Source organism: Conger conger, chromosome 10 (genome assembly GCF_963514075.1).
Source record: "Conger conger chromosome 10, fConCon1.1, whole genome shotgun sequence".
NCBI lineage: Eukaryota > Metazoa > Chordata > Actinopteri > Anguilliformes > Congridae > Conger > Conger conger.
The window spans coordinates 34,196,390-34,217,232 of NC_083769.1; the positions used below are offsets into that span (position 1 = coordinate 34,196,390).

A 20,843-nucleotide genomic window follows, 5' to 3' on the forward strand; every position below is an offset into this window, starting at 1 on the left:
GGATGTAGACTGCAGGTCAGCGGGGAAGGGAACCGAGCAGGACAGGTTAAACCTGTGTCCACTGCCTGGCCTAGCAGGACAGGTTAAACCTGAGTCCGCTGCCTGGCCTAGCAGGACAGGTTAAACCTGAGTCCGCTGCCTGGCCCAGCAGGACAGATTAAACCTGAGTCCACTGCCTGGCCTAGCAGGACAGGCCAGGTCTGTCTGGCATGTGACAATGCCAGCTCCCTCGCTGAGCCCCCAGATAAAGAGCAGTGTCCGTCACTACATTTGATTCTCACCATATGCCCTTCCTGTGCTCACCGTGAATCTGGCCCCATGGGATAGGATTGCTAGCAAGGAACATTTACAATTAAGGCATTGACTGCTCATGCAGCTAACTGGACAAGCATGTATTCAGCTTGCTCATACCTGTAGGCCTATAAGATGGCAAGCAGTATATTCTGAATCGACTGCCATGCGTACTTTCTCAATATACTGTAACATCAATATTCTTTAGTACATGAGATTTGTTTTAAGTCAATACCACTTGCTATAATGTACAGGTGACCTCAGGTATACAATGAACATGAAAGCTTTTTTGTAGATGCTTCCACTTGAACTGTTGTCAGTTGGAATGATTTGCTTCTTTTGTAATGACGTTTAACTCCCAGTAAATGTTTTAACAATATGTGACAGTTAAAGGGAAATTGCTTAACAAATAGCTAGAGGCTAGGCTAAAGACCATGTTAGTTAAAATAGGATGAACATAAGGGAGGTAAGAGTGCAGTTGCACTTGAAGGTTGTTAAATATATTACTGCTATTTCTGCCAAAAGAGAAATTATGGCCAGAGAGCCTTTACACAAGCGTCATGCATTGCATGCTGACCTGGCAAGAAGGATTAATATGAAAAGTAATGTCTGATATCGTGTTTGAACAGGCCTTGTGGTTACATGGCATACATTCATGCTCCATGTTCTTAGTGGGTGCGTTAGTGAGCGTGTGTATCTGTACGTGCGTGTGTGCATGCCTGCGTGTCTCTAATATCCTTTATTATTGTGTTGTCCCAGAGCAGCTCAATAATATTGTTGTCATCAGACATGCTCTACGGGGAGCCCTAATTGCAGTTGCTCAGCAGAATGGTAGTGGTTGTCATGATGGCTGCCTTACTGTCACTAAGATAGTTTTAATGTTTGTAACGGCAATTACAGAGAGCTTGTAAAGGTGCACTTAAAGGCTGTGGGCGGAAGCCCTGCTCCATTCCCATTACCCCCTCATCAGCCCGTCAGTACGCACTGATGGACGGAGTGTAGGCCAGCCAGCCTATCTTTGGCCTGCTCAGGCTCAAACTGAAGCTCAACTCCATGGCCACAATATCCGGAGTGTCCATTGTTTTGAGATACCCATGCATATCCATTGGAAGGGGAGCTTCCATTTGAGGAAGGTTCCGGAACTTAAATATTTTTTTGCCGTTGAAGATTTCTTTTTTGGCCGCAGTGTCTGTGACGTCCTGGGCAGTGCTGATGGAGAAGGCTCTGTAGCCTTCAGGAGCAGGGGGAGTACTGGGAGGGTCTGCAGAATGCCAAGGAGCTATTCTGAGGATGGGACCTCTGAATTATACATGTGCCCAGGCTCTGGTAGTGCCGAGTGCAAGCTCCAGCCAAACTGGAGGAGCAGACCGAGTAGCCCCTAGGGCCTGGGGCCCCTCCTCGCAAAGCTCCAGAGTTTACTGTAGCTCTGTGGCGCATAGGTACACCCAGTGCCACCCCCATTTAACTCCCTCTGTGATTTACCCCTCCTCCTCATCCAGTTTCACACTGTCATCTCCTACCCATTACTAAAGGGAAAAGGTGGAAAGAATTATTGTTGACTGGTTATTATAAAAACTATCAAAAACTCCAAGCAATGCTGACTTCTTTTTGCTGTTCAGCACAGTCCTGACCAGTCATCCTTACTTTGGTGACTGCTCTGTCTACTAAGCTTCATGCGCTTCAGATTTGCCAGTCGACTATTGAACACATTCACAGAAACTAAAAATCCATGCAGTAAGACATGCTTGGAGGCTGTCTGGGGGTTCACACTGTACACAGAGCTTCTCTTGAGATCAGTGCAAATAGAAAACAGTGACTGGAAGTGTAGAATACACAGCGTGCCGCTGGGTGTCTGGGAAAGGTTGACGCCACTTCTCTTGGCTCTGTTTGAAAGCCCCCGATGAGAGCCGTCAGCCTGCACAAACACTCAACGAATGGACTGGGATATTATTGCTGAGGAGACTGGCTTGACAGCACTTCAGAGATTAAGTTAAACACCTGTTTGCCATTTTCAGCAAAATGAACATGGCAGCCTGTGTTTTCCAGAGCTGGTGTGTGGGGCAGATGATTGAAACTCACAATACCAATACCAATACCAGAAGGCTGTTGAAAGGTGGAATATGATTTTTTTTCTTTTCTTTCTGTAATGCCACTGTTGTTCTCTTTTGTACATTTTGTTTCTGTAAAATATTTTTGGAGCATGAAACATTTTTTGTTTATGTAGATAATTAATAGTTTGAAATGGTAACAACAGTGATAACAACAGTGGCAATTCATACAGAAAGGTCACAGTTAAAGTTGGTTGGGCTGTATAGCCTAGAAATGACTATTACTGACTACGACCATGACAATGATGTGATGGTGAATAATTCCCTTGAAAACATTTTTTTTATCATTATGCCTTTTGCTCAGAATTGTCAGTCAGTAATTATTTTGCATACGTGTTTCTAAATGTCTTGAAAAACCCATAGTTGTTTCCTTGTGATTACTGGAACAAAAATCTACAGAATGCGCCAAAGTTTGTTTGTCTGCCCCAGACAGTTGATCCAGGATCAGCTTACTCGACCTACAACTTGACCTCAGCCTTTTTGTGTAAGGTCCTGATGATTTGGATTTGTGGGCAGAATCGGTCAGCTCTTCTGGACTGCAGCACCTTTCCTGCCCTTGTCCCAGGGATCTCCACCCTGGCCACATGGAACATATTGTTTTTTAAGCCTTTTTCAGATTCAGTATTGACTGAGGTTGCCTTGCCCTCGATGTTGTTTTAAATGATCACTTTGGAGAGCTGAGACATATCTGCTGAGCCAGGTTTTAATTAAGTAAGATGTTGGTTATACCGATCGATATCATTGATGAATTGAGACTGCGTACACTGGCAAGCGGATGAGCAGGTCGGTCAGTCAGTCGGTGGATGTGCAACTTCTCTCTCTCTCTCTCTCTCCATCTGGGCACACTGGAACAGGGAGAGGAGCTGCTGTGCCATCAAACTACATGAAAGCCTTATCTTCTCTACGCACCCCTCCCTCTCTCTGTAGACAGCGCTGCAACATTACGAGATGAGATCTCCTCCCAGCCCAGGAGATCGAGGTGCCTCAGTCTCACATAACGGCCTCTCTAAGGGCAGATTTAGGAACAGATACGGGATGAATTCTCAAGAAAAGAAATTGCACGAAACCTTTGGAAAAAACACAAAATGTGATTTGTGAGGTTGTCATTAACGCTGGTTGCACTATGAAAGAGGGTAGTGCACTCAGAATACTGAATGCTCATACGCTTAATCACGGAATATAGTTACATTGGGATTACAGGGGCTTGTCCAACAGTGCATTCAAAAGGAATACACTAATATTGTGCATGACACTGAAAGATAGGTTTGCTGAATCTTTATATGTCTTTAAGCAGGGTCATGAGCTACTCAAAAGGACGTTGTTCTGAAACATTACTGTAGCAACAACAGAAATGATCCATTATGATAACAGTATAACAGTCGGTAGCAGGTATGTGACTGATGTGCATTGACTAGTCAACAGAATTTCGTAAGACAAACATGGCATTCAGACCCATTCTCACTTGGCACTGAGTTACAGACATTTCACCACTGGTTAATTATTGTGTCTAGGCCAAAAATGGGCTGTGCTGGTACATGGGAGAAACAAATGCAGGAAAGTGAAAATAATGTATTTTCACTTATAAAGAAATGAATTAGAACTATATTTTGGCATTAATAGCTGTTGGCAAGAATACTTATGTGAATAGATAGTGTTTTCTGCAAGACAGGATCAGTGAATTTGAATAATATTTTTCTGTAAAAGGCATTAGTAGTCGTGTTCCTATTATTTGGGAAAAAAACTGTTGTGACAATTTGACTTCCAATTGAAGTGATTTCACAACGTTAGGTGAGCATTTTACAGCTTGTCTAAAAGCTGAGCGGGGGTGATAGCGGATAGAAACCGGGAATGACTACACTGTGCAGACTGTTTCCAAAATGCTCAACCATTTGCTCATTCTTAGCTCACATTATTGGAACCCAGGATACATTTTGGGAAACTTTCCAAAAGCTCTGTGAGTTAACGAAACATAACATTTTATAATTGAATATTGCTGTTGGGAATGATCAGCTGCCTTCACGTGCATAGTAAAATGTATGGATTGTATATTTCTATTGCATAGTTTTGTTGGTCCCATTTTAAAAGGCACAATTTGTCAACGGCAACTCGCTCTGGATAACTTTTCTTTTTACATTCATCTGCACCTTTTGCATAATGCAGTGGTCCTCCAATTTCTTACATTACTTTTTGTTGAATGTAATTCAGCTATGTTCACAGCTGTGCATAAGAAACCCCAGTTATGCTTATTAGTTTGGCTCCAATGGCTAGAGAAGAGATCTTGTTGACTTTCACAGTTTGACAGGCACTCCAAAGCTAAGATGTTTTTTTTTCTTCTGAGGAACAGCGGCTAAGGTGATGTTGACATAGACGGCAAAACAGTCTAGCGACTATATTAATTGGTAGAGTACAATATCAATCAAGCGCACAAGCGGGCAGTTTATTCAAGAAAAGCACATGATGAACAGGGAGGGATTCTGTGGTTGGTGTTTCCTTTATTTTGGCAATTACCTGAATGAATGAAAGTTAAAGTATATTAAACTAATCCAAGGCTAATTGTCAACTGTAGTTTGTTATAAAGAAGATGCCAAAGTGAGGATATCACATTCCTCTGTTTTGCTATCATAAACATGCATTCCATATGTCAGTCAGACGTTCACCTCAATAGAATACTTGATCACAGTTGAAAGTCTGCAGATGGGTGTACCTTGGACAAGATTAAGCAAATTGCCTTTCTGAAGCTGATTTATAAATATTTGCTATGTCCACTCAAACTCTTTTCTAGGATTTCATGTCCTATCAATAAGACTGGCAGTCCTTGAAACAGCTTATATTACTAGCCTGTGTAAGAACATGTATCTTATTGGAGTAATTACTGCAGTGATTCCTGTGCAAATGTTTTTCATGCAAAACCGCACACAGGCACACACATATGCGCATGCAAACATTCACACCTCAGTTTAGTATTGGAACATTGATGGGCAGGTCTATTAAAAGGCTTAGTCAATGGTTTGGTTCTCATATTGAGTAACCTTTGCTTTTTGACAGGTTCAGTAATGAGGTTTTCCGGCACCCTTTGCTGTTTCTGCTGAAAAATGAAATACAAAATGGTTTGGCTGCTACAGTCATGACAGCACCTACCTACTGGGGTTCAACAACTTTCATAATAAAGCATTACAAAGACTGAAACTGCAGAAATGTTAACCCTATTCTTTCATACACGTGAAGATCCAACCAATATCGCAACAATATAAAAAGATACAGTGTGCTGTCTTCACATACCACATTACTTCTAGTTCACACAGATATTGAGCCAAATAAAAAGTGAGTTGTGTTAAATTATTGTTCTAGAATTCAACAAATCATGAAGGTCAATAATGCAATCTCGGAATATGACGGAAATAAAATGAGGTGTTATTTGTATTTGTATATGGGACTCCCCTACACAACATTTTAATTCAACTCAATCAGCACTCTGTATCAACACTCTGTATTGAAGGGTATATGTGTACAGTTTATTTTTAAATCCGTGGCTTTGTTTTAGGTTCATGTGACTGTTCTCCGTGCAAGTTCCATATAGAGCCTTACTGTAAATGGCACACAGCAGCTACTGCTCATTCATCCAGAAGATGTACAAAAAAAAAAAAAAAAAAAGCCCTGGCAGTTTTAATTTCTCAGTGTGGAGCAATGACACAAAACACTCTGAAGGACTGCCTGAAACGGAGCTCTGTGCTGCTCCAATCATCTGGGTCACATGACCACGTGATGCGCCAGCCAGCGAAGCGCCCGCCTGGGTCTCTCTCAACACCTGCTTTGTGTCAGTAGCAGACTGTCAATAAAAACCAGCGTGCCCCCTTCCCCTCTCGCTGGCATCGCTGTGATTCCAGAAATGGATCTTCTGTCTGGGCTAAATCAAGCTTGCTGCTTGTTGAGCGTCTCCAAAACAGTTCTTAATGTCCATCTTGTAGTGGGAGAGGGGTCACGTGGAGAGACAGACTGGTTAAAATGAGCCATTATGGCCACAGCTGGTCCTCAGGAGTGTCTGCATCAGCTCTCAGTGCTGGCCGCAGAGGGGCAGGTAGCAGGGGTGGAGGGAGAGTGGGCTTTTATAACCTTATAACATGCTCAGAAGTGTCTGCGCCGACTGTTCACTGTTCACATTCCCCGCTTTGTCTGTCTAATTTCATTAGGGCTTTATATAACCGAGCTGCTGTAAAACTGACAGTGCTTCCACACCTGGTGCACCAGTTTCTTGCCAATTTTAAAATGCTAAACAATATGCCTCTCCTCTGTCAGGTAGAAATGAGTTCTGCTTGAGCACTGCCTGTGGTGTGTAATGCTAGATTGATTACAGAAAAATGTTTAGTTTTATAAGGAAGATAGTGCTGATTGTTACCAGCTCCAATTCTCAAAGTATAACCAAAGGACAGTGGGCTTATGGAGGATCCCGGCGGCAATTGGCTTTTGCTGATGTAAAGGCCTTATTCACAGCTCCTCCAAACACTTACCAGCTTTAGCTGATGGGGAAATGCTTCTCTGTCTTCAGACAAAAAAAAGCTTTGACAGGAGACCCCCCACTCCCCAGAAAGATTAACTTACTCTGCAACTTTGCTAAACAGTTGAGTCGGTAAAGAGCTTTTGTCATGGAAGTATTTTTACCCAGGCTGTACCATGAATATTTCATAGGTGGCATCTGGTGCTTTGATGTTCCTTTTAGAGGCGGTATTTAACTGTGTGTTACCGTTGCATGTGGCAGGAAGTGAAATCTCAGGTGACGGAGCTGGCGGTTGATGCCGTTGATGTGTGTGATGGACGTAGCGCCCTCCGACGGTGAGCTGCTCTGCAGTGCCAGTCTCCTATGTGATACCCAGGGCCCCTTTGGTGTGAGCGCCAGTGTGTAATTAACAGCGGATTTGATTAGAGCACTTCTGAGCAGTCCCCCTCAGTGCAGGGTTGCCACAGAAGTGAGCCACCAGGTGATGCCAGATAAGGACTCAGTCCCCTTAGAGCCAAAAACTTTCCACAGTGCAGTGCTAAAAAGGGCAGGCAAAACAAAACAAATGTGATGGATAGTAGGAGGAAGTGTCTAAATTAGACACTGAGATATAATTACATTTCTACAAGCTTCTTACGGCTTGACTCTAAGTTACCAAGACAAACTGAACATTGTTCAGCCATTTAAAAGTTTATGAGAGTATTGTTTCTGAAATAAGGGCGGCATGGATGGTGCAGTGGGTAGCACTGCCGCCTCACAGCAAGGAGTTTGGTTCGAATCCCGGTCAGCCAGGGCCTCTCTGTGTGGAGTTTGCATGTTTTCCCTGTGTTTGCATGGGTTTCCTCCGGGTACTCCGGTTTCCTCCCACAGTCCAAAGACATGCAGGTTAGGCTGATTGGAGAGTCTAAATTGCCCATGGGTATGAGTGTGTGAGTGAATGGTGTGTGTGCCCTGCGATGGACTGGTGACCTGTCCAGGCTGTTTTCCTGCCTTTCGCCCAATGTATGCTGGGATAGGCTCTGGCCCCCCTGCGACCCTGTTCAGGATAAGCGGGTTGAGATAATGGATGGATGGATGTTTCTGAAATATTACTGTCTGTGAGCAAACATGCTTTTGTAGGAGAAATTGTGGAGGCTGGTTGCCCAAAAATGGAGGTGCTATCAATCATCATTTCTTTAAATCATGAACTAATTCATCATTTATAGTTGACCATTCTTAAAAGCAGCGGAAGTGTTCATTCCAAGCTGTAGAGATTTCTTTCCATCAAAAATATTGTGGAAAGTTATTTTTTTCTGCTATCAGGTTCTCTTTTGATACACAGAATTTCTAGTTGTAAGACAGTCCATTAACCTCTTAAGTATCACCCCTTTTCTTAACACAAGCTTGAAAATGACATACCTAAAATAACCATTCGTAACCATAAGTATTACTAAATGAAACACAGAAGCTCAAACACAGTGGAAATGGAATATATAAATATATATTTTTTTTTTACTGTTTTTGAGTGGATATAGATTATTGTGACTGTGACTAGCGCACTTAGAGACACTTAGTATACAACACTTTTTATTCTGTTTGCACTCCCCCCCCCTCCCCTCCCCCTACCTCTCCCTCTCCTTGTGCTCAACATGTGAAGAAGATGGTAAAAAATATGTACAATAGTCACAATAACATCTTGTGTACTAATATATTCATTGAGGTCCATTGATTGACGTTTTTGTCAAATACCCAACAAGTCAAACACATGCCGTACTTTCACATGCTATTTATTTTAGAGAAACAGGCTGGCTCCTTATTTATAAGCATACTGAATAATAATAAAATATGCTCACCAATATAAAATGGGTCACCACTGAAAATGCCCTCTATTGTGTTGTCAAGGGTGTTTTCACTGTCTTCCCCAGAAATATTCACTCAGATGAGAGATTCATTGGAACTCCTCCAAAGGAAGTCCTCAATTTAGACGTAGGCATCGCAAATTATTTGTTTTGTTGTAAAACGTCAAAAAATGTTTTTGCCGAAGGGCGTGCGTATCGAAAATACTACAGTGTCGTTTCGCAGGCGAATGCTGTTTTTTTGTTTTGTTTTTTTTTGCCGTGTTATTTATGCAAGCATATCAAATTATACAACGTTGGAAACGTAATGTCATTAGCTAAAATGCTTTTTAGTTATCAATTCAGTAACATGCCCATAGTCGATTCTTTGATGAGCTGCAATTATATTGAATTTACTTTCTGCATGGCGGATAGGGGCGGCACGGATGGTGCAGTGGGTAGCACTGCCGCCTCACAGCAAGGAGGTCCTGGGTTCGAATCCCCGTCGGCCGGGGCCTCTCTGTGCGGAGTTTGCATGTTCTCCCCGTGTCTGCGTGGGTTTCCTCCGGGTACTCCGGTTTCCTCCCACAGTCCAAAGACATGCATGTTAGGCTGATTGGAGAGTCTAAATTGCCCATAGGTATGAGTGTGTGAGTGAATGGTGTGTGTGCCCTGTGATGGACTGGCGACCCATCCAGGGTGTATTCCTGCCTTTCGCCCAATGTATGCTGGGATAGGCTCCAGCCCCCCTGCGACCCTGTTCAGGATAAGCGGGTTCAGATAATGGATGGATGGATGGATGGCGGATAGGGGTAACACATTTCCTCTGCAACTACGTAACACATACTGGCCAGAGACGGTTGTACTTGGGCTCATCGTGTTCGAAAAAGGCCATACAAAACGTAGATAATAGAATTTATTATGCATTTGGTCCGCTGGACACTTGATCGGAAAAGGACAATGACATTGCCTTATTTCTTGTTGTATGTGGATTTCCAAAATTCAGAGAAGGTGAGGTCCCCCACCCACTTGTTTTAACACCCACGTGTTATACAACATGGAACTGTTGTCGCTAAAGCAATGGCATCCTAAAATAGGTTATACAGAAAGAACCATGAGTTTTAACTATTTCAAACGGTATGTCCTGTTAGCATAGTGATTGATAATTACGGCCTGAAAGAAAGCTTAAGGGGTTATGGTCAACAGGGCTTAATTGACAGGTTTCCCTTCCAAAATAATACTTTCAAATGACCTTGAATGTCTTTTTTAAGAAACAACATGTACACTTTCGATATTAATAGGAGTAGAATAGAATACATACTGTTAGAGAAACATAATCATAAAAGAAAACATTTACAAAAACAGAGACATTTACAGGAGTGGATACTACTTTTGTCACCGATAGATAGCTCTGGTTTTTGATTAGGATTTTTATTTCAATGGATGTATTTTGTCATTTCATCCAACCTGCTGTAATTGGGCCGATGCAAAAATCACATTCCTTGCCTTGGTAGATGTAGTAAAGTATGTGCAAGTGGCATAGACCCAGATTCACTAATGGCTGTTGCAGCATGGCACCCAAACACAGGAAAATGGATTCCAGGCACATTCATCCAGACACATTCATCTGTGGTGAAACAGAACTCCAGTGACCAATTCATTGTTGAACTGTGGCTGTGTATTATTTCAGCTGTCTGGTTCAATCAATAAGAAAGTCTCAACACGATTTTTCACACTTCTCTATCCATTTAATGACTTTGATTAAAACCGAATATGTAACAAGTAGAAGTGCCAAACAGTCCAAATAGGCTATGCCACCTTTTTAATAGAGAAGATCTTTATGAAATGAATACACAAGTTAAATATTTATTATGCAGTATTGCTGCGATCCCAGCCCATTGTCTCTACATTTAGTGGCAGAACAGTGTATGTGATCTTATAATGATCACATACACTCAGTGAGCACTTTATTAGGTGTCATTAAATCAAAACAATAAGTGTAATAAATACCTAATAAAGTGCTCACTGAGTGTACACTGTATGATACAAAATTAACAAGCTGTTAATTGTGTAAAAACATTTTTTCCTTTTCTATACTGGACAGCCTCAACTGGAAGTGATGTTGATACTGATTGGAATAGTGTGTTTTATTTGGGCAGAATTGAGCGACTCTCTTGAGGTTGTCATTGGCAGGTATTTTAACAAGCCATTGAAAAAATAGTAATTACCGCAATCACTTATTTGCTAGCTATTGCAGATTGCAGATGTGTTGCTTTTATCCACTATGTGACAAGCATACTTTGTGTTATTGAACCATTCTCATTAATAATATCTTAAACTCCTCAAACTCTATCTTGAGTTCTCAGGCTTAAAATGTGCTGTGCGTTTCCTACTCTCTGTGAAGGGATTCATCACGATGCATTTACTGCTATTGTGATTGGATTGGCTTCTTTTCATTGCGGGAGTGTAGACATTTGATTTCATTATAATCCACTCATTCATATTCAGAAGCGCAGTTATAGTTTCATATTTTACAGAGTGCACCTCTATGAGACTTAAAACATTCTTCAAAGAGAATGCCTACAAGAGTAAGAAATGTTCTTAGTATTGTGCATCCATTGTTTGCTCAAATAAATATGTTTAAGAAAAGACACAATGGTATGCACAGGATTTGAAAGCTTGTGTAATCAAAAAAAGGATGGATAATCATGCATAGCGAGTTCCGAATGGCGCAGTTTAGTATTTATTTGTCTAACGTAATGAATTACTGATTAAATTAAGTGCTATCAGTCTCTTTATTTAATAAAAGTTTGACAAAAACAGTTATATGCAAAATACTAGGACAGTGACACATTCTTTGTTGTTTTGGCTCTGTACCACAGTTCTTTGGATTTGAAGTAGTGTAGACAGTCAGCTCTTGGCTGTGTTTCTTTGCATCATTAGTTCAAGTCTGTTCATGGACAGTCTGAACTTTAATATTCACTGTTTTATTTCAAAACCAATGTGCTGGAGTACCGAGCCAAAACAACAAAAAACTTTCCCAGTATTTTTGCGTTTGACTCATGTGTCCCTCTCATCCCCAGAACGGCACTCCCCACTTTGAATTCTGTTGGAATAACCATGACTTATTTGGGAAAGTGCTGTACTGTTGGCCATAACCAGGCTTTATTCCATTGTAAATTGCACTAGTAAAGTCTTTATCATGGTCATTTATGTAAATAAGGAAGGGCACAAGTCCCTGCACCATCCCCAGGGAACACTTCACACGGCTTCATGATGAGACATGATCCCTCTTATCCTCGCTCTTTGTATTCAACCCTGAAGCCAATTCTGAAACCTGTTTCAGATAGCTTATTTTCACTCCTGCAGATTTGATAATAATTTGACAATAAGTTGCTTTTGTGGTCCTTGTATATTCCTTGAAAATCAAAGTGTGTTTTACTGTAAGCCAAAACATTTCATAGACTTCTTTAAGAAGTCAATGAGATTTTAGCACAATCACAATCTGGGAAAACCATCCTGACCCTCTTTCTGAAAGATAACACGGCAAATTCTAAAACATCTGTTGTCTTTCTGTCTGTCTGTCTGTCTATCTGTCTATCAGGTCCAGGAGTGGCTGTGCCTGAACTGCCAGATGCAGAGAGCGTTAGGAATGGACATGACGACTCCACGCTCCAAGAGTCAGCAGCAGATCCACTCTCCTTCTCACCAAGCCAAACCAGAGCCCCAGCTCCAACCCAAACCCCAGGTCCAGCCACAACCCCAGCCCAAACTCCAGCCTCTGTCTCAGCCCCAGCCAAAACCACAAGCCCAAGAGCAGCCACCGAAACAGCCTCTGGCCAAAGCTCAAGCCAAGTCCCAGCACCACCCTCACTCCCAACCCCACTCCCAACCCCACTCCCAACCGCACCCCCACTCCCAACCCCACACTCAGCACCACCCCCAGCCCCACTCTCAACCCCACACCCAGCCTCTCCCCCAACCCCACTCCCAACCCCACTCCCAGCCTCACCCCCAACCCCACTCCCAGGCTTATCCCCAGCCACACCCCCACTCCCAGACCTACCCTCAGCCACACCCCCACTCCCAGGCCTACCCCCAACCCCAGCCTTCCCCAGTCCTGCACAGACATGGCGGCCCGCCTCCCGCATCCCAGCCAGGGCCTCAGACTGGGCCCCCATCTCAGCACGCCTATCGGGGGCCGGCCAGTCAGTCCCAGCCCCCAGGGAGGCAGGACCCCACGGCCAGAGGCCCCCAGGCCGGGATAGGTTCGATCCAGAGAATGGCTAAGGCCCCGTCCCAGCCGGACCTGTCCCGGTCCTCTCCCCTGCACCAGCCCGGCCGACAGGACCAGATCCGCAGTGCCGGGAGCTCCCCCGCCAGGCAGCCGGCCCCACCCCAGGAGCAGCCGCAGGACGGCCTGACCAAGCTGTTCGGCTTTGGGGCGTCACTCCTAAACCAGGCCAGCACCCTCATCTCGGTGGACCCCCTGCAGGGCTCGCAGCCTCAGCAAACCCCTGCCCGGGGAGCCCACAAAGTGGTTTTCAGTGACGCCAGCTCCTCAGCCAGCAAGCCCCCAGGCCCTGCAGCTGTGCCCGGGGTGGGCCCAGGCAAGCCGGGGGGAGCCCCGCTCCACACAGGGCCCCACGCCCCCCCTCAGCAGCAGCCCAAACACCATCAGCAGGCCCCGCAGAAGCAGCAGCAGCAGCAGCAGCCGCTGGCCAGGCGTGAACCCGCTCACAAGCCCCCGGAGCCAGAAAAGCCCAAGGTCAACTGTCCGCTGTGCAAGACCGAGCTCAACATCGGCAGCAGCCAGCCCCCCAACTACAACTCCTGTACGCAGTGTCACACGCAGGTCTGCAACCTGTGCGGATTCAACCCCACGCCCCACCTGGTGGAGGTAAGAGCATTTCAGCTGCCCCCATACCCCCACTCCACTACGCCCTCTTGTAGCCGGCAGGAACACGAGGCTCCAAGTAGTTAAGAATGGCTCTTTATTTCCCTGTATTCCTCATGCCCTTGACCTGCCACGGCATCATTAGCCATGCGCAGTGGCACTCTGCTTTTCACAGCAGTTGAACTCGACACAGGCTTGACAGGCTGCCAGCTGCGTGCGAAGAAATTCCGCCTCACCATTCATTATTTTTTCAATTGATGAAAACCATTTTGTTCTCATGAATGCTGCCTCGAGAGTCCTTGTTTCGAAGCTTCAATGTGCCATTACTTTAGATGGAACTGTAACAACCAGAAAACACGAAGCATTTCAATTTCAATCAGACATTTCAATTTATGTTCAACAGAGTCGTTCCTTAAACTGATAACGTGTCTCTCGCGAACCAAGGACGTTACAGCATGTAAACTCCAGGCAGAAAAAAAGGCAGAAAATGCCTTCCTTTCTGATGATAGAGGCACAGACCTTGAAAAACATTCCGTACATTAATGAATTCTGCAGAAATGATGCTGTGTGGAGCTGCAGTGATAAATAGTGAACACAGCAGGCTGACAGACAGGTCCTGGAGATATGATGCTGACTGTTGTGACATATCTTTGGCATTTCTTGGGGGTATGAGTACTATACCACTGAGGCATTTAAGGTGTGCCATTAAAGTGATGTCTATGCTTCATACGGGCTGTGGTCCTTTAAAGGCAGGGCAGGCTCACAGGAAGCACACATAAGTGAGTCGTTTATGAAACTCAGTTGCAGTAATAACGTTAGGGGAAAGAAAATTGAATATATCTGTTGAAGCTAAAGGTAATAAGATGAAATTTGGTAGATTATGTATTTTTACATGTTGTCCCCTGTTTTAGGATTGCACTGGAACATAAGGCTTATGCTGTTTCTGTGTCTAGTCTTCTCTGTTCTTGCGTGTGCACTGTGTGGCTGCCATTTTTCTAGTGTGCTGTGTGGGTTGTGTTTGACCTGTGTACGTGTTAAGGGTGTGTGGGTGTCAATTTGTCTGTGCTTTGCATACACACAATATAGGGGTTGTATTTTTTTGCTGTGTCTTTGTGTCTAACGTGGTTGTATATGTCTGTGTCCATGGGTGTGTGATAAAAGTGCGTATAGTAAATATCTATGTGTGTGCACGTGCACGCGTGTGCATGTGTGTCAGTGTTTCAGCGTGGGTGTGTGTGTGTGCCTGTGTGTGTGCATGTGTATGTATGTGTGTGTGTTTGCGCGCGTGCACATCTGTGTGTGTGTGTTTGCACGCATGTGTCTCTGTGTGTGTGTTTGCACATGTTCATGTGTATTTGCGCGCGTGCATTTGTGTGTGTCTCTGTGTGTGTGTTTGCACATATGTGCGTCTGTGTGTGTGTGTGTGTGTGTGTGTGTGTGTGTTTGCGCATGCGTCTGTGTGTATGTGTGTGTGTATGCGCCCGGCTGAGTGCTGAGATGGCAGAGCCTGGGCAGAGGGAGATAAGAACCTCAGCTCAGCCACAGATACTCTGCAATGTTCCCGTCACGCTGAGGTAAAAATAACCAACACAGGCATCTAATGGGATCTCGCCCAGAGAAAGCCAAAAGGCAGGGGAGAGCATGGGCTGCATCGGGGTGCCACGTCAGTGCAGAACCTCAGTCACTTCAGCTCTCTGCTGGTTCTGCATGTTACTTCTGACACGGGACACACTAATGTGCGGCCAGTATCTAAAAGAAAAAGGAAAGAGTCTTCACTGGTTATTATTCATTTGCATATTAGACACCCGTTTCCTAGGCGACTTATAATTCTTACACTTGCCTCATTTTGTTCACAGCTGAACGTTTAGTGAGTGAAGAGAAGCACTTTACTCGAGTGCATGAGAGCTGCGTCTTACTTTGGACCCATACACACTGCCCACGACCTGCAGTGAATACTCCACTGGGTTTTAAACATTGTGCCCCTCTACAGTCCATTTCCTGACACATGCCATGCTAGTCCTCTCCCTCATCCCCCGTCAGAGAGCACAGGGCCATTAATTGGCATTGTGGTAATAATTAGATTGACAAGCATCCAATGAATGAATACGTTTGCCTCTGATTAACCAGACCGCGATTGCATGCAGAAGCAAATCGGATATTGCGGAGTTAAACCTCACACAGCGCATCTATCCCGCCACAGTGGCCCTAGGGATAGCAGCCCTGCTTTGATTGAACTGTCATGTTAATACAACACAAAACACAGCGTGGTACACCTCTCTGCCTGAGACAGGGACCATGGCTTTGCATGTGCTCTTTGTGTGTCTAATGTGTACAAATGATTCATTGAAAAAAACCTTAGGAGTTTCCTCCCGCTCAGCGGTTCTTGGGAGCGATTGAACGTGTTTGGAGAAGGAGCGTCAGCAGAGGAAATGCTGTTCACTCTGTCCTCTCGGGCCTTGCACTAAATCAGAATTAAGACATAATAAATGCAGCGCTTTTCTGCCCAGCAGTGGCCTTGAAAGCAGTGAGAGAATAGCACAAAGACACCACCCTACGCCTCTCCTCCTGGTCCCAGGGGGCCTATTGACCTGAACAGCAGCTCTTGGAGACGCGATGCATTCCTCCTCCCTGAATGCCCCCACAACAGGAGCACGGGCCTGCTCTGTGTCCCATTATCTGAAAGAGATCCGTCTCAGGTTTGGGGCTTTGTTGAAATGAATTATGCTTGGGGCTCTTCAATTGTGACCCTGTGTAATATTCTTCCCAATACAACAGGCGGTGCAGCCGGCACAGCCAACCAGAAGGAGCCAGGTGAAATGGAGAAAATAGATTTTATGTGTCATGTTCAAGTCTGTCTGCTCACATATATGTTTTACTTTTTGCATTGATATTGATGAAACCATTTCCCGTACAGAGAAAGATATAACTTGTCTCAGCAAAACAGCCGAGTAGACAGAATGGTGTTTCTGCACGGTGAATTCAAACATCATCTGTAATGGTCAGTTGGCCTGTATCCTACAGTGTAATCTTGGCAGAGAATGGTGCGATTTGGTTAGTGCAGTGTGGCGACCATTTGGAATGCACTCTAAAGTGATGCTTGGCTTTTATGAGCTCTACACAGGTCAGTCTCTGCCCAGTGCTGCTGAAAAGAAAATGGTGGCATTCAAGGCAAAATCTTCAGGTTTTTGTTTTTTTTGCAATCAGACTTCAGAGAAGTATGATTATGCAAATCAAGCAAAAATGAATGCTCGCAGTAATAGGAGCCTTTCATTAAGCCTTGCTATGCTTTTTGAGGGAATTGTTAGTCTCTCTGTCAGACCAGCTGCTCAAGAGATGGTAAAATGGAAGAGATGATATTGTGCCATAATTTGTCAGCCAAATATAGCTATTCTACTGCCTGTAAGAATGTGACAAATGAGTTCTGTAGTGTGCAAAACTTTCTGAATAATATCTCTCTGCTTGGTTGCCTTTTAAAAGTATCCTGCATCAATCTTGGTTTTCTTTGCTGGTCGTTTCTCACCCACCGTTGTTTAAAATTCAGCTCCCCCTCCTGCATCATTTAGATCTCTGTTTTATGACGGCATGACATGCTTTCAAATTTTCATTTTCTACTCCTCCGGGCTGCAGCAGCTTGAAGTGTCTCTTTGCAATTTATTCTAAACAGCAGGTGTAGCCCACGCAGCTTTTAGTGTTTGCATTCACTGATGCCTTTGGTCTGATGCTTGTAATGCGTCACCCTTCAGCCCACAGTGCCGTCCCCTCTCTTTCTGTGGTGCCTGACCACTACATTTAACGGTCTTTTTGTCATTTTTCCAGTGAATATTACTCCACAACCCATGCATACTGGGAATGTAGGTCTACCCATGTTAGTGTCTGCTAGCAGTCTGCTTTCTGTACCACACTGAACTTGCTAATGTGCTGTATATCTGTGCCTTCATACATTCTTTCTTTTGTGTTTAAAAAAATATATATTTTCAATCAGCCGCATGGGATTTGAAGGAAGTGAAGCACTGTGTACACAGAAAGAGCCAGTGCAGTGGAGTACAGTGCACTGTATAGACTGACTAGACTGATTATGCAGTGACAAAAGTACAATGCAGGCTAAGGGGAGACTACAATACAAATATACAGTGGAGCAGAGATTTACGATAGCACACAGTGTGGGCTGAGGAAAGGTAGAGAGAGGAGAGGCTTTGGAAGGATGAGAACAGTACACTTGGAGCCCTTCCTTATTTTTGAATTGGGGAAAACAAAGGAGAAAAATGAGAACGTACACATCAGTGCAACTTGAAAGCACAGTCAAATACTAACATAATAGCAGCCTCTACCTTTGCAGGGAATGTTTTGTAACGGGAGGGTAGTACTTCAGTGAAAGGGAGTGAAGCTTTTTCTTCTGAAAAAGTAATTTGTGTGTCATTGTTATTTTCCATGTTCGTTGTATAAGGCACGTAGTCTCATTGTAATTTGAAGAGAACGCGTCTATGTGCTGGTAGTGGTATGGGGTTGTAGGGCATGTCCTTTGAGGAGTTTCCACAGTAGTAGCTGCATCTGGAAGATATTTTTTGTGCTAGAACCAGTGCCTGGTACAGGAGGTGTGAGAGGCAATTTGACATCTAAGACCCTCCCCATGTTGCCCTGGTTCACTGGCCTGAGGGATCATTTGCTGAAGGGAAACTTTAAGAGTGGGAGTGCATGCTGAAAAGGGATAAAAAGGAAGCTGTATTTTTTTATTATCAGATAAAAGCTCAGTGGTCCATCTGAGTCCACATCAATGCCAGGACTGAGGTTTGCAGTTTAATTGCTGAATTAGTGGCAAGTAAAAATGAGTATGCTTATTAAAAAGGTCAATGAAAGACAGAGAAGTTGTGAAGGTGTGGACCCATAGCAAATTATATTTGCACTGCTTTAATCGCCAATAAAGACTGTTGAGCAAGTTAGGATGAACCTGCACTTAGAAAGGCATGGATATTTCTTCTCCTTGATCTTGATCCTCCTGCAATTGGCTCAGCCTTTATCCTGACCTATTGCCATCTTGTTTATCCCTACAGGGGAACTCTGGGTTTCCTCTAATTAATTGTATTAACCTTTATACTTTGGAGGCTTAACTACTGCGGGGGATTTTCAGTGGGGTTTCTGTCAATCAGTCAGTCATTCGCTTGCCAGCTCTGCATCCACTGGCCCTGATGGGCCTTGGTTTCAGCATGGATAGAGCCATCAATCATATCGGGGAAAGTCATGTTGTGATTCAGGGTACACTAAGTTGAGCTTAATGAAGGTCCACTGGTGTGCAAGAAGTATTAATTGTTCAAACACCTGGGGTGACATGTCCGTCCCTCACGATAGCTCCTTAGCAGCCTTCTCCATTTTCTCAGCCAGTGTGACACACCTGTGGCAGCTTGGAAATGAAGGTGTGCAGCGCTGTTATGAAAGGTTGTGACGCATCAGCTTTCTCTTCCTGGTTTTAGTATCAAGAATGCCCACAAAACATTTGCAAAGAGCAGTGTTGTAGGTTTTAGGAAAAGTCTCTAACCCTGCCATCAGAGCACCCCAGAGCCCAATGGTCAGCTCTCTGTGTTAACATTTAGCATTTAGCGGGGTGGCCTGTAGCGTAGTGGTTAAGGTAAATGACTGGGACACGCAAGGTTGGTGGTTCTAATCCCGGTGTAGCCACAATAAGATCCACACAGCCATTGGGCCGTTGAGCAAGGCCCTTAACCCTGCATTGCTCCAGGGGAGGATTGTCTCCTGCTTAGTCTAATCAACTGTACGTCGCTCTGGATAAGAGCGTCTGCCAAATGCCAATAATGTAATGTAATGTAATGTAGCAACGTGATCCAATAATTATGCAATAACATACGTCAAACATAACATTCACATACTGTACACATACTGTACACATCAACTTGACTCTAAAATATGCATACTTCAACCAAAATGTAACATTTTTACCTGAATTAGTATGGAACATAACTCAAATGCTCCAAGATGGCTGTGCTTATGGCTATGCACGCTCCAGATAAGAGCATCTGCCAAATGCCTATAATGTAATGTAATATGAAAATCTCAATAGCATAAAAAGCATGTGGGCCTTTAGGTTTTTGTAAAGGTTTCTGAAATGTGATTTTATATGGCTGCATATTCAGCGTTATGGAAGCTTCAAAATTTGGTTTTAATTCCTTTGTCAGTAGTTTGAATATCTGGGTGCCCTGCTATCATTTGGCATGTGCATATGCATATACACAAGTATTGAAATTTCACTGGACATAAGATGCATCGAATACAAGCCTTAGGATTGCCCGTGAGGGAGGGTTTCGGTTGGCAGAGTAACCAATGCCTCATCATGCAACAGCAGCTTCTCAGATCGATTTTTGTCTGCAGTCTGCCTGAAGCAGCCTGACTGTAAAGACACAAACAACTCAAATCCCAAAGTTGTATTAAGAGTGGATATCACACCCCACGTCCACCCGCATGGGGGGTGTCACAGTAGGCTGGAAAAGCCTGTGTGTTTCGGGATAACTGTTAACATGAGAGGAAGTGCCTTTGCTCATTGAGTTACTCTTTGTCCTCGAAAGGCATACAGTAGTTCGCTCTTGTGCTGCACCGTATCAGACGCACCTCTGCCTCCTCTTTAATCTCTGAGATGAAGAATCAGCAGACATTGTTCACTTTGTCAGCTTCGCACAGACAGAAGGCCATGTGTTCCGGCCAGTGAGAACAGTCAGTCACTGAGTGTGACTGGCACGACCCGTGACTCAGCTGAGCACGAGTGTGATACGCGGTCTAGTTCTTTACTGGCTTTTTGTGCTTCTGCCCGCTTCCCTGCTTTTTACTAATGCTGCTTTATGTTAGTTTGAGATTTAATATTGAATTGGACATTGTTTTTCCCCATTAAAAATCTCTTTATGTAATATGCTCTCTCCCTCATAAAGTTTGGTGATGGTCTCAGTGATCAAACATGGATGGTCTGGAGGCTTATTCGAATAGAGAGAAGTGCTGTTTCTGATGTTTTTTTTATTGGCTGATTTTTCAAAAGCATGAGGCTTTGTACAAAAAAAAAACGTTTTATGATTCAGTATAAGGTGCAAGATACTACAGTAGCATAGCACAGTTTTACCAAGTATATAGCTCATTTACTAGGACCCACTTCTAATCAGCATTTACAATAATTCACCCAGTAAATCCAGTCACTTTATCCTATGCCTGTCCCCAAACTTACATCTGCTTTACATGCCGCTTCTCAT

General features: G+C 44.0%; 1 protein-coding gene across 1 annotated transcript in view; it reads left to right on the plus strand.

The window, feature by feature from the left end:
- bsna (bassoon presynaptic cytomatrix protein a) overlaps positions 1-20,843 on the plus strand; it is a 116,004-nt gene that overhangs the window by 31,783 nt on the left and 63,378 nt on the right. The window contains exons 3-4 of the mRNA XM_061258193.1: positions 12,310-12,638; positions 12,987-13,605. Coding sequence (XP_061114177.1) covers positions 12,310-12,638; positions 12,987-13,605 — 948 coding nt within the window. The remainder of the gene's footprint in view (positions 1-12,309; positions 12,639-12,986; positions 13,606-20,843) is intronic.